This window comes from Athene noctua, chromosome 33 (assembly GCF_965140245.1).
Source record: "Athene noctua chromosome 33, bAthNoc1.hap1.1, whole genome shotgun sequence".
NCBI classification, from domain to species: Eukaryota; Metazoa; Chordata; class Aves; order Strigiformes; family Strigidae; genus Athene; species Athene noctua.
This window is the reverse complement of record NC_134069.1, coordinates 644,739-659,129: the sequence shown is the minus strand read 5'-3', so window position 1 is coordinate 659,129 and position 14,391 is coordinate 644,739. Positions and strand designations below refer to the sequence as shown.

The 14,391-nt window shown below is 55.2% G+C and overlaps 1 protein-coding gene across 2 annotated transcripts in view; it reads right to left on the bottom strand.

The window, feature by feature from the left end:
• FCGBP (Fc gamma binding protein) overlaps positions 1-14,391 on the bottom strand; it is a 45,476-nt gene that overhangs the window by 9,170 nt on the left and 21,915 nt on the right. For both annotated transcript variants that reach the window (XR_012635396.1, XM_074930379.1), the window contains exons 8-17: positions 13,729-14,296; positions 12,371-12,960; positions 11,231-11,798; positions 10,456-10,655; positions 9,861-10,002; positions 8,747-9,078; positions 6,980-7,556; positions 5,344-5,942; positions 4,054-4,618; positions 1,580-2,181 (exon numbers count right to left, since the gene is read on the bottom strand). Coding sequence is in view for 1 of the 2 variants with exons in the window: in XM_074930379.1 (XP_074786480.1) it covers positions 1,580-2,181; positions 4,054-4,618; positions 5,344-5,942; positions 6,980-7,556; positions 8,747-9,078; positions 9,861-10,002; positions 10,456-10,655; positions 11,231-11,798; positions 12,371-12,960; positions 13,729-14,296 (4,743 nt within the window). In the remaining variant the exon portion in view is untranslated. The remainder of the gene's footprint in view (positions 1-1,579; positions 2,182-4,053; positions 4,619-5,343; positions 5,943-6,979; positions 7,557-8,746; positions 9,079-9,860; positions 10,003-10,455; positions 10,656-11,230; positions 11,799-12,370; positions 12,961-13,728; positions 14,297-14,391) is intronic.

The following is a 14,391-nucleotide window of genomic DNA, read 5'->3' as shown; positions in this document are numbered from 1 at the left end:
CCCAAGAATGGGTTTTTTACCCCAAAATGGGGGTTGCACGTCCTCTCTGCACCCCAAAATGGGGCTTTTTACCCCAAAAAAGAATTTGCACGTCCTGCCGTGCACCCCAACGTCAGGTTTTGGGCCCAAAATGGGGGTTTTACCCCCAAATCATAGATGCACGTGCTGCTGTGCACCCCAAAATGGTCTTTTTACCCCCAAAATAATTTGCACGTCCTGTCGTGCACCCCAACATCAGGTTTTTACCCCAAACTGGGGTTTATGTGTCCTGTCATGCACCCCAATATCAGATTTGCACCCCAAAACGGCGTTTGCACCCCAAAAGAGGATTTGCCTTTCATACTGTGAGGATTTGCACCCCAAACCCAGGAGTTGCACCCCAAAGCAGGATTTGCACGTCCTGCTCTGAGGATTTGCACCCCAAAACCAGGATTTGCACCCCAAAACCAGGATTTGCACGTCCTGCTGCGACGATTTGCACCCCAAACCCAAGATTTGCACCCCAAACCCAGGATTTTCACCCCAAAACAGGATTAGCACATCCTGCTGCGAGGATTTGCACCCCAAAACCAGGATTTGCACGTCCTGCTGCAAGGATTTGCACCCTAAAATCAGGATTTGCACCCCAAAACCCGGATTTGCACGTCATGCTGCGAGGATTTGTACCCCAAAGCAGGATTTGCACCCCAAAACCAGGATTTGCAACCCAAAATCAGGATTAGCACATCCTGCTGTGAGGATTTGCACCCCAAAACCAGTATCTGCACCGCAAAAACCAGGATTTGCACCCCAAACCCAGGAGTTGCACCCCAAAACAGGATTAGCACATCCTGCTCTGAGGATTTGCACCCCAAAACCAGGATTTGCACCCCAAAACAGGATTAGCACATCCTGCTGCGAGGATTTGCACCCCAAAACCAGGATTTGCACCCCAAAACAGGATTAGCACATCCTGCTGCGAGGATTTGCACCCCAAAACCAGGATTTGCACGTCCTGCTGTGAGGATTTGCACCCCAAAACCAGGATTTGCACCCCAAAACAGGATTAGCACATCCTGCTGCGAGGATTTGCACCCCAAAACCAGGATTTGCACCCCAAAACAGGATTAGCACATCCTGCTGCGAGGATTTGCACCCCAAAACCAGGATTTGCACGTCCTGCTGCGAGGATTTGCACCCCAAAACCAGGATTTGCACCCCAAAACAGGATTAGCACATCCTGCTGCGAGGATTTGCACCCCAAAACCAGGATTTGCACCCCAAAACAGGATTAGCACATCCTGCTGCGAGGATTTGCACCCCAAAACCAGGATTTGCACCCCAAAACCAGGATTTGCACCCCAAAACAGGATTAGCACATCCTGCTGCGACGATTTCCACCCCAAAGCGGGATTTGCACCCCAAAACAGCCCTTGCGCACCCCACAGCCCACCCCAGCATCAGCAAACAGCGCCGGCACCCCCCGCTCCGCGCCCCAAAAGCAGGTTTTGTGCTCGCGGGGGAGTTTTTGCCGCCCCCCCCGCAGCCATTTTTTGCCCCTCCCACCCCCTCCCCGTCCCCGAAGCCGCCCCCAACTCACCGTCACCTCCCACTGGGTGCCCCTGGCCATGGCGACGGTGACCCCGCGCACGGTGACCAGCAGCCGTCGGATGAGGGGCCCCTCCTCGCCGCTCTCCTTCTCCATCTCCACCCCGAAAGGCACCAGCGGGTCCTCGGGCCCGTCGGCCTCGACCTCTGCCAGCGTGTAGGTGCAAGTGCCGGCGAAAAACAGCGGGTGCCCGTCGAAGGTGCTGTAGGACCCGGCGCCCAACACCTGGCAGCGCCCGCACTCGTTGGGGTAACAACCCCGCACCCCATCCTGCACCCCGCACTCCTCTCCCGCCCCGCAACCCGACGGCCGGCATTCCACCTCCCCGTCGGTTTTGCAAAGGCACCGCTCGCTGCAGCGGGGGCAGGAGTAAAATTCCTCGCCCGCCTTGTAGTAGCGGCCGCGGTGGGAGCAGCCGCAGCGGGCCAGGGGGACGCAGCGGGAGCCGCTCAGCAGGAAGCCGTCGTCGCAGTAGCAGCCCTCGGCGCAAGGCGCGTTTTTGTCGCACGCCTCCCCTTCCGCTTCGCCGTGGCACGTGGCCGGGCAGGCTGGGCCGCAGAGCTCGTAGTGTTGGTTCGGGGGGCAAGTGAGGCCTGTGGGGGGCAAAAATCAGCAAAGGGAGGGGGTAAATAGAAATACCGGTGCGAAATAGCCCCCAAGCGCCCAAAACCCCGAATGTCTTCGGATAAAGGTTTTGGGTGTGCGAGACCCGAATGGTTTGGGTGTGGGAGTCGCAAACCCTCCGTGCAAAGCAAGAAAAGCTTCGGGTGTGTCGTTGGTGCCCAAAATTCCCCCACAATTTGTGTGTGCAAACCCCAAAATAACGCGTGCAAAACCGCAAGTAATCCGTGCGCACGGGCCCCAAATAATCTGTGCGCACGAGCCGCAAATAATTTGCGGCCCCAAAAAATTCCCAAATAATTAATTTGTGCCCAAAATTCCCAAATAATTTGTGCAAACCAGCCCCAAATAATTTATAGACGCGAGCCCCAAATAATTTGTGCGTGCAAGTCCCAAATAATTTGGGCACAAAATTCCCCCAAAATTTGTGCACACAATTCCCAAATAATTTCTGCCCCAAATTCCCAAATAATTTGTGCCCCAAATTCCCAAATAATTTGGGCACATGAACCCCAAACAATTTGTAGACGCGAGCCCCAAATAATTTTGTGCACAAAATTCCCGAATAATTTGTGCGTACAAACCCCAAATAATTTGGGCACAAAATTCTCCAATAATTTGTGCAGAAGAGCCCCAAATAATTTGTGCCCCAAATTCCCAACTAATTTGTGCCCAAAATTCCTAATTAATTTGTGCCCCAAATTCCCCAATAATTTATGCACATGAACCCCAAATAATTTGTAGACGCGAGGCCCAGGTAAATTGTGCACAAAATTCATAAATAATTTGTACCTGAGACCCAAATAATTTGTGCGTACAAACCCCAAATAATTTGGGCACAAAATTCCCAAATAATTTGGGTACGAATTTCTCAAATTTGTGTACAAGAGCCCCAAATAATTTCTGCCTAAAATTCCCAAATAATTTGTGCCCCAAATTCCCCAATAATTTGTACACATGAACCCCAAATAATTTGTAGACACAAGCCCCAAATAATTTTGTGCACAAAATTCCCAAATAATTTGTGCAGAAGAGCCCCAAATAATTTCTGCCCAAAATTCCTAATTCATTTGTGCCCCAAATTCCCCAATAATTTATGCACATGAACCCCAAATAATTTGTAGACGCGAGGCCCAGGTAAATTGTGCACAAAATTCATAAATAATTTGTACCTGAGACCCAAATAATTTGTGCGTACAAACCCCAAATAATTTGGGCACAAAATTCCCAACTGATTTGGGCACAAATTTCTCCAATAATTTTTGCACAGGAGCCCCCAATAATTTGGGCACAAAATTCCCAAATAATTTGGGCACAAAATTCATAAATAATTTGTACCTGAGACCCGAATAATTTGTGTGTTCAAGTTCCAAATAATTTGTGCACAAAATTCCCGAATAATTTGGGCCCAAAATTCTCAAATAATTTGTGCAGAAGAGCCCCAAATAATTTCTGCCCCAAAATCCCCAAACAATTTGTGCACATGAACCCCAAACCATTTGTAGACGCGAGCCCCAAGTAATTTGTGCGCAAAATTCCCCAATAATTTGTGCGTACAAACCCCAAATAATTTGAGCACAAAATTCTCAAACAATTTGTGCGTAAGAGCCCCAAATAATTTGTGCCCAGAATTCCCAACTAATTTGTGCCCCAAATCCCCAAACAATTTGTGCACATGAACCCCGAACCATTTGTAGACGCGAGCCCCAAGTAATTTGTGCGCAAAATTCCCCAATAATTTACGCGTACGACCCCCAAATAATCCGGGGCCAAGTCCCAAACCCTTCATTTGGACCAAAAGCCCCTTTTTTTCGTGCCCTCCACCCGCCCCCAGCCCCACGTACCGCAGAAGGTGGCGGTGCGCCAGCGGCCCACGCGGACCCCGCGGCTCTGGCAGGCGGTGACGTAGGCGCTGACGGAGCGACAGACGGTTTCCTGGTGCCCCTTGTAGAGGCAGGTGTCAAAGAGACAATTGTTGAAGTAAGGCTCCGGGTCGATGGTGTCGTGACAGGCGGCGAAGGGTCCCTGTTTCTTCACCAGGAGCCCGCAGTGTTTGTCACCCCGGTAGCGACGTTTCTCCGTTTCGGTGCAAAATTTACAATCTTTGGTACAACCGGCCCAACAACCGGGGACGTCGGCCACTTTCCAGGAGTCGGCAAATTGGATGATGTCGGTGGCCCGTTGCCTGTCGCGCAAAGCCAAGTCGTCCTCCGGGTTGCCGTCGGCGTTGCCGCACAGGCCGCAGACGGCCCGGGAGTAGGTGGTGGGGATGATGACCCGGGCGTAGCTGTACCAGTCGAAGGTGACAGTGACCTCAAAATCGGTCTTGATGAAGCCGTGGAGGCCGCTGAGGTAGACGTGGATCTTGTCGTCGTGGTTGTAGGGCAGCTCCACCAGGATCCCGTTGACCTGTGAAGGGCGACGGGGGTTGCGTGATGCCACGTGACAGCTTTGAAGCCCGCCACGATGCCCCGCAACGAGCTCGCAACCCAACCTGGTGCCATGCATCGACCTCGCAACCCAACCCAATGTCATTCAAGGGCCGTGCAGCTCACCCAGGGCCCTTCCAATGACCTTGCAAGCCAGCAGGACACCACGCGGTGACCTCACAACCCAACCTGATGTCATACAATGAGCTCACAACCCAACCTGGTGTCGTGCAACGACCTCGCAACCCAACCCAATGTCATTAAAGGACCATGCAGCCCAACCAGGGGCCTTGCAATGACCCTGAAACCCAGCAGGACACCACGCAGTGACCTCACAACCCAACCTGATGTCATGCAGTGACCCTGTACCCCAACCCCATGTCATGCAACAACCTCACAACCCAACCTGGTGTCATGCAACGACCTCACAACCCAACCCAATGTCATGTAATGACCTCGCAACCCAACCCAATGTCATTCAAGAAACTCACAACCCAACGTGATGTCATGCAACAACCTCACAACCCAACCCAATGTCATGCACTGACCTCGCAACCCAACCTGATGTCATTCAAGAAACTCACAACCCAACCTGGTGTCATGCAACGACCTCGCAACCCAACCCAATGTCATTCAAGGGCCGTGCAGCCCACCCAGGGCCCTTCCAATGAGCTTGCAGCTCACCAGCACCTCATCCTCCCCTACCTTGAGTTTCTGGGGGTGCTCCTGGCTGAGGCTGAAGGTCACGTTGTAGACTTTCAAGGTGACCTCCTTGGTGTAGGAGACCAAGCGGTTGCCCCGGACGTTGTTCTCCACGGTGACGCTGAAGGGGACGAGGGTGGGGTTGTCGGAGCAGAGGGCGGCCAACTGGTAGATGCAGGTGCCCATGAAATCATAACGGTACCCGTCGAAGGTGGTGTAGTGGGGGTCGCCGGTGGCCACGCAGGTGGAGCGGCTCTTGGCCACGCACCGCCGCACGCCCTTCACCACGGCGCACGTCTCGCCCGACTTGCAGCCGGCTTCCTTGCACACCACGATGCCCAAATCCGCGTCGCACCTGCACCGCGATTGGCAGGTCTCATCGGCCCAAAACTCCTCGCCGGGTTGGTAGTAGCGACCGTCGCGGGTGCAACCGCAACTGGCCACCGCCACGCACTGGCCGCCGCTGAGGACGAAGCCCTCGTTGCAGGCGCAGGTCTCCACGCAGGGTTGGGTGCAAGTGGCGGGAGCGTCCCGGTTGGTGCAGGTGGCCGGGCAGGCGTTGCCACAGGCTTCGTAGTGGCTGTTTTCGGGGCAGGGTAACGCTGCGGGGGAGCGGGGGGGAGGAAATGGAGCAGTTAGGGGCGGGGGGAGGAGGCAGCAGCATGCCGTGAGTATTGCAAAGAGTTCGTGTGATGAACCTCACAACCCAACCTGATGTGATACAATGAGCTCACAACCCAACCTGGTGTCATGCAACGACCTCGCAACCCAACCCAAAGTCATTCAAGGACCTCACAACCCAACCTGATGTGATACAATGAGCTCACAACCCAACTTGGTGTCATGCAACGACCTCGCAACCCAACCCAATGTCATTCAAGACCCTCACAACCCAACCTGGTGTCATGCAACGACCTCACAACCCAACCCAAAGTCATGCAAGGGCTGTGCAGCCCAACCAGGGGCCTTCCAATGACCCTGAAACCAGCAGGACACCACGCGGTGACCTCACGACCCAACCCGGTGTCACACAGTGACCTCACGACCCAACCCGGTGTCACGCAGCGACCTCACAACCCAACCTGGTGTCACGCAGTGACCTCACAACCCAACCCGGTGTCTCGCAGCGACCTCACAACCCAACCCGGTGTCACGCAGCGACCTCACAACCAACCTGGTGTCACACAGCAACCACACAACCCAACCCGGTGTCACGCAGCGACATCACAACCCAACCCGAAGTCATTCAAAGGCACAAAACGTCCCGCGGATGGATACTACAACTGCGTGAATATATTGAGTACTTTGCGTGCAACGTTCCAAGTTCTTTGCACTCACCGTCCCGCGGATGGATACTACAACCCCGTGAATGCACCGAGTGCTCTGTACTCACCGTCCCGCGGATGGATACTACAACCCCGCGACCGCACCCAGCGCCCTACACGCCGCATCCCGCGGACGGACGCTCCCCCACCCAAACCCCACGACCCTTTTACACCCCAGAGCAGGACGTTCCCCCCACCCAAACACCCCCGAGCGCTTCTCACGCATCACCCCGCCCTCGCTCCTCTCTTTCTTTGCCACACACACACCCCCCCTTCAGTAGCCACACCCCCCGAGGAGCGAGCCCGTGGCTTACGGCAACCCGACGGCGTCCTCCAGTCGTGCACCACGGCCCCGTTCTTCTTGCAGGTGGTGGCATAAGCCTCCAGCACCTGGCAGAGGATTTTTTTCGCCCCGTCGCTCAAGCACACGTCGTAGAGGCAGTTGCGGTAGAAATTCCGCGGCTTGACGACGTCGTGACAAGCCTTGAAGGGCCCCTGGAAGGTTTTTTTGATGAGGCCGCAGTAATGGTTGCCGCCGTACAGCTCTTTTTTCTCCTCCTCGCACACCGGGCAGTTGCCTTCGCAATAATCCCAACAAAACGGGTCGTCGTCGTCGTCGAGGACTTTCCAACCTTCGGCCCAGGCCACCACGGCGGCCACGTCATTGCCCTGCTGGGGGACGTCGTCGTCGGGCTTCAAGTTGTAGTTGCCGCAGAGGCCGCAGGTGTGTTTGTAGTAGCTGCTGGGGAGGTCGATTTGCAGGTGCCAGTTCCAGTCGTAGGTCACCCGCAGCCCAAAATCCGTCTCCAGGGCGGCGCTGAGGCCACTCTGGCTCACGTTCACCTTCCCGTCCTCCAGGCTCAGCGGGAGCAGCGTCACCACCCCGTTCACCTGCGGGTGGGGAGCGAGGGGCCGTCAGCGCCGACCTCAGGCCCCGGGGGCTGCAGCGGGGCGGCAAGAGCTCGCAGCGGCGTGCGATCGCCTCGCAGTGATGCACAAGCGCTCGCAGCACCACGCAGCCGCGTGCAAGGGCCGGCAGAGACGTGCAGACACCTCGCAGCACCCTGAAGTGGCACGTGAGCGCCCGCAGCAGCGTGCGGTCGCCTTGCAGCGGGGCACAAGGGCTGGCAGACACACGCAGACACCTCGCAGCCACCACGCAGCCACGTGCAAGGGCCGGCAGAGACGTGCAGACACCTCGCAGCACCACGCGAGTCCTTGCAGCGCCCTGAAGTGGCACGTGAGCGCCTGCAGCAGCGTGCAGTCGCCTTGCAAGGGGGCACAAGGGCTGGCAGACACACGCAGACACCTCGCAGTGGTGCACAAGCGCTCGCAGCACCCTGCAGTCGCCTCGCAGCCACGTGCAGTCACAGAATCCCAGAATCCCTTCAGGTCGGAAAATCCCCTCGGGATCATCGAGTCCGACCCTCAGCCCGACTCTACAAAGTTCTCCCCTGCCCCACATCCCCCCACAGCTCATCCCAGCGGCCCTGAAACCCCCCCGGGGGTGGGGTGTCCCCCCTCCCTGGGCAGCCTGTTCCACTCTCGGACCACTCTTCCGTGAAACATTTTCTCCTCCTGCCCAGCCCGACCCTCCCCTGTGGCAGCACAGGGGGACTGTCACCTCCCTCCTTCTGCTGGCCACACTCTTTCTAATCCAAGCCAGGATGCCGTTGGCTTCCTTGGCCACCCGGACACGCCGCTGGCTCCTGTTCAGCTGCTTGTCAACGAGAACCCCCAGATCCTTCTCTCCCAGACGGCTCCAGCCACACCTCCGCGAGCCCCCTTACAACAGTGTGCAAGTTCCACCCGCTCTGAGGTTTCTTGGAGACCTGCTGTAGCCACCTTTGGTGGTTTCGGCTTCGCCAAGAGGCAGAAAACGACCTCAGGTTGCCCCACGCAAGGCAGCGTGTTCCCAGCGTAGCCCCAAAAAATCCGCGTTCCCGTTTAGCCCCAAAATAACGGTGGCCCTGACGGAGGCGTTGAACGTAACAGACCAAAAAAAAAAGGCGGTGGGGTAGAAATGGCTGAAAGAAGAGTCACGGAAAAGGCGATTTTCCCTCCATTTTAGGTCAACTCACCCTGACTTTGCCCACTTCCTTCCGGTGGATGGAGACTTGTTGACCGTAGACCTTGATGTTGGCCAAGGCCACGTAGGAGACGGATTTCACGCCGCCGCGGATGTCGTTCTTGCCCTCCACCTTGAAGGGCACCAAGGCGGTGTCGTTCCCGCAGGATTCGGCCATGGTGTAGGTGCAGGTGCCTTGGAAGTCAAAATTGAGCCCGTCGAAGGTTTTGTAGTGGGGGTCACCCCAAGCCCAGCAGGTGGAAACCAGGGATGGGACGCACTTGGCTTGTTGGCCCGTGAACTGGCATTTCTCCTTGGGCCGGCACCGAAGGGCTTTGCAGGGGTCTGGAAGGAGAAAAAAAAACCATGGGAGAAACCACGGGAGATGTTTTGGGGGGACGAGGGGGGCACATCCCACGGCGTTGACGTCCCCTCAAGTGTCTTCTGCTCGCCCATTGGACTTTGGCAGCTCCGAGATGTAAATCAGAGCAGGACAATCCACTGCCAATCCCAAATCTCCCCTTTTCGGCCGTTTTTCTGCTCATTCCTTGGAAAAAAAGCGTCGAGATTGGGTTCATCCTTCAAGAACAAGGTGCCACCACGGTTAAATTAGGAGACGTGCGTTCCTTCGTGTTCACGTGAGCAAATGTAAAGCTAAGGGGTGGCTTTTCTGAAGCATTTTGCTCCCCCAAAATTCTCCCACCCCATCTCTGACCCTCTTGGGTTGGATTTGGGATAGGCGGACCCCAAAATTCTCCCACCCCATCTCTGACCCTCTTGGGGTTGGATTTGGGATCCGTGGCCTCCAAAATTCTCCCACCCCATCTCTGACCCTCTTGGGGTTGGATTTGGGATCCGTGGCCTCCAAAATTCTCCCACTCCATCTCTGACCCTCTTGGGTTGGATTTGGGATCGGCGGACCCCAAAATTCTCCCACCCCATCCCTGACCCTCTTGGGGTTGGTTTCGGGATCTGTGGCCTCCATCTTCGCTTGCTGTAGAATTTTCACCTCAACACCTCTAAATTAAACATCCAGACCACCCCCAGGATCTCCCCCGGCTCCACGATCCCTTTATTTATTTATTTATTTATTTATTTTCACTCAAGACGACCCCGTTTTTCCTTACTTCGATTGATGCACTTCAAGACCCCATCCCGGATTTCACAGGTTTCGTCACCGGTGCAGCTGTGGCCGGTGCAAGTCACACCCTTGCTGGGGTCGCAGGTGCAACGCTGCTGGCAGTTGTCCTCCAGGACCGACTCGTGGGGCTGCAAGGCGAGAGGTTGCAAAGCGTGGCGATGAGAGCAAACCGCGTTGCGTGGAAATGCATAAAAACACGTGAAAGGTCGCGAAAAAAAAAAATTATATATTGAGGCCTGCTGGAGAGATTATCGCTTTTGTTGCAAGGAAAAAAAAAAAAAAAAGCAAGCAGAAAAAACCCATCTCTTTGCCCTCCTCCACCTCTTCTGACAGAAAAATTTTATATTTTTTTTTTTTCTATGCTGTCACTTTTAGGCCAAGCGGTAAAAGAGATGGAAAAATCCTAATTTTCTCCATCTGACACCACAGAATCACTGGGCGGATGGAAGATTTTGAAGCGCTTTTTTTGTTGTTGTTTCTGTGGTCTACTTCGGGCCATCCACCCGTCATTTTTGGAGCAGGCGGGATGTAAATTTTATTTAAAACCCCCCAAACCTCCCCAAACTCAGGGCGACGACTACCTTGTAATAATTCCCGTCCACAAAACATCCGCACTGGTCCTTGGGAACGCAGCCCTGCCCGTCAAAAAAATACCCGTTGTCGCAGCGGCAGCCTTCGACGCAGGTTTTGGGGCATTTGGAGGCATCTACAAGCCCTGTGCAACTGTTGACGCAGAGGTTGGTGCAGAGGGAGTAGCTGCTATTGGCCGGGCAGCTGAGGGCTGGAAGGAGAAAAATGAGAAGCCCAAGGTTGGACGTTGGGTGGGAGAGCGGTGTCATCGCCCGGAGCCCAACCGCTGGATGGAAAAACCAACCCCTTGGCGCTTGGTGTTGGGAAAAACCCACACAAGCCCCAACCAGGTGGATTTTTCTTGGGGTTGATTTGGCCCCTTTGGCCCCTCAGCGTCGATGAAAGTTCATCCCGTTGGCGGGTGCGTTGGTTTTTGCCATTTTTGCCCCCAAACCAGCAAAAACGCACCGGCCCGCTGCCCAAAATGCCGATGAAATCCCACTTGGTTGGCGCTCGCGGTGGCTTTTCTCGTTTATCCCCGACGCCAACTCCCTCGCGCGGGGGCCTTTGCCCAGGTGGAATTATTTTTGTGCCGTTATGACCCTCTGTGTCACCCCACACATCGAGGGTGGCCAGCGCAGACACCCCCCCCGCATCGACATCCCTTAGAAATAAATTACGAAGCCCCATCTATTTTTCAATTCATCCCAACAAAAGATGATTTCCCGGCCGCGGAGGAAGACGTTTGCCACCCACCACCCCCCCCACACACACACCCCAACTTACGGCAGAAGGAGGGTCTTCTCCAAGCCTCAATGCTGACACCGGCCTCTTGGCAAGCGGTGGCGTAGCTCTGGATGCTCTGGCAGAGGACATGGGTGTCCCCTTCGGCGAGGCAAAGGTCATGGAGGCAAGCTTCGAGATACAGGGCGGGGTCGATGAGGTGGTGGCAAGAGTCGAAGGGGCCCTTGGGGCCCGTGAGGATGCCGCAGTAGTTGGGTTTTTGGAAGATCTGCTGCTTCTCCTTCTTGCAGACGGGGCAGTCGTCCTCGGGGCAGTCGTCGCTGCAAGGCACATCGGGCGTTTTCCAGGCAGAGCCAAAGGCCATCGCGCTGGGGGCTTGTTGGCCACTGGGGAGGAGCAAATCGTCGTCGCGTTGCCCGTTGTAGTTGCCACAAAGGCCACAAAGGTGGCCCCGGTAGCTCTGAGGGACCGTGACCATCACGTGGTGGAGGAGGTCATAGTGTACGACGAGGCCGAAGTCAGTCTGAAGCAGGACGCCCGTCCCGTGTTGGTGCACTTGGACTTGGCCCTTGCTCAGGATGGCTGGGAGGTGGTGGGATATGGAGCCCACCTGGGATGGGGAGAGAAAAAAAAACCCTCTGGTGAGCCTCAAGGACTCTACCAGGAGAAGACCGTGGAGGTCGGAGCAAAAAAAAAAAAATCATGGAGGGAAACACCTTCCAACCAAACTTATAATGAATTTATGGCTCCCACTTTGCAATTGGAAGACAAAGTGGGGCTGAGCTTGGCTTAGGCTCGGAGATAGGGGTGAGGTCTCCCCTCCATCGATTTAAACCAAGTTTTGGGCACCCACAAAGAGGTGGACCACAAAACGTGGCCTTACTGTGGCCACGTGGCTTCACGCCAGGGTTAAGGCGAGCCTGTAGACTTTGCCAGCAGCACGCTCGCCCCCCAAAAGAGTGCTTCATTCTCCGCCATGACGGGCCCCTTGTCGCCTCACACCGAGGTCAACGTGACCCTATAGACGTTGCCACCAAATTATTTGCGCTCAGCGAGAGACGGGCCACGAGGCACGGCCCGACTGCGATGGGTCCCCTCTCGCCTTGCGTCGAGGACAACGCGAGGCCACCGGTTTTGTCGCTTTGCGTCCAGAAAGAGGTGGGCCACAAAGCCCGGCCTTACCATGACATCTCCCCTCGTGCCCCGTGTCAAGGTCAAGGTGAGGCCGTAGACTTCAACGGACAACGCTTCGATGCCGGAGACCTTCCTCTTCTGGCGGGCTTCCTTCTTGATTTTCACAACAAATGGTTTGACGACGTCGTCACCACCGCAGGTCTCCGTGAGGATGTAGGAGCAGGTGCCCGGGATGTTAAAACCCATCCCATCGAAGGACAAATAGCTGCGGTCACCGGTGGCCATGCAGGCCCCGAGCGTGGCAGGTTGGCACTGGAAGACGCCATCGATGATTTTCCCTTCGCTGCCTTCGGGGCAGGAAAATTTTTGGCAGGCCACAGTGCCGCCGGTCTTGCACTGACATTGCTCCTGCTTGGTGGGGAAGAAGGTCTCCTCCACCTTGTAGTAGAAACCCCGATCGAGGCACCCGCACTCGGACACGGGGACGCACTGGTCACCGCTGAGCACGAAGCCTTCGTTGCACACGCAGCCCTCCCTGCACCTCCACGAACATTTCACCGGCGTGTAGATGCTGCTGCAGATCTGGCTGCAGCTCTGGGAGCAGATCTTGTAGTGGCTGTTGGCTGGACACGAAATACCTGCCCAAGGGGACAAGGAGGTTCGTTAGGAGCGAGGAAATGACGGGCCGGATCCTACAATTTTCCTCCAATTCATCACCCGGCGATGACGTTCACCGGATGTAGATTATTTTATCTTTTTTTTTAAATTTCTTCACGATTAAATCTCGTCTCTTCCTCCCCGGTGACACGATGAGGGGAAGGCGTGTCCGCAAGGGACATTTCAACCCTTCCGAGGGGGCAGTTTTAGGCCCCTAAATCACCTGATTTTCCCTGTTGTCGTTGAGGACGTTGCCTCAAGCAGCAGAATCGCTCCCACGTTGGGTCCCCAGTCAACTCCCAGGGCAGGTGTTTTTTCCCTAATTTAAATATTTTTGGTGTATTTCATGTGTTTTGGGCTCTAAGCCATCGAGACAATTACCCCTCGCTCTCGTTTTAGGCAATGCAACCAAATTCAACTCATCTGGGGGCTAAATTATTCGCTTTGTCGTAGCCGGGTGAGGCATCTTATTCCCTGGAAAGGTTTGGGTTTGGGTGCTGGTTGTAAAAAAAAAAAAAAAGATGATGGGACCAACCTGGACTTGGGGTGGGATCAAGCACCACCGAGTGGGATGATTTATGGTTGGACTGGATGATCTCCGAGGTCTTTTCCAACCTGGATGATTCTGTGATTCTCCACCTTTGGTTTGTCCCCACAAGGGCTTAACCCAGGATTGGGGTTCCCTTTGATCCTCCCGACCTTTCGTGAAGGTAAAAAAAAAAAACAAACCTCCAATAAGCCCAACTTACTGCAGAAATCGTTCGTCCTCCATCTCTCGATGGTCACGCCGGCGGCCTGGCAGGCCGAGGTGTAGCGGGCGATGACGGGACATATCACACCTTCCTGGTCCGGGAAGAGGCAAAATTCATGCACGCAGCTTTGGAAATATTTGGTGGGGTCCACGTGAGCGTGACAAGACCTGAAGGGTCCATCCTCTTCCAGCATGATCCCACAAGCCTTCTTGGAAGCCCTCTGCTGCTGCAGAGCCGCCTCGGTGGCCGGACATTCCACCTGCGAGCGCTCCACGCAACCGGGGATGTCGGTCACCTTCCAGCTGTGCCCGAAGGCGTCGGGGTTGGACGTCACTTGACCGTTTTTCATCATCATCTCGTCGCCCGCGTCGCCGTTGTAGTTTCCGCAGAGGCCGCACAGGGCGTTTGCGTAAGTGCTGGACGCCGAGACGGTGACTTGGCTTTGCCAGTCGTAGGTGACGGTGAGGCCGAAGTCTGTCTCCACCAACGCTTCCTGCCCAGCTCTGTAGATGAAGATCTGCCTGTCTTTGTGGTGATAGGGTAGGTTGACCAACCGGTCGTTAATCTGGGGACAAAAGCAAAAAAAAAAAAAAAAAAATTAAATAATTCCGTATCGAACACTAAAACCAAATCATGTTTTCACGCCAGCTGCAATCCGGG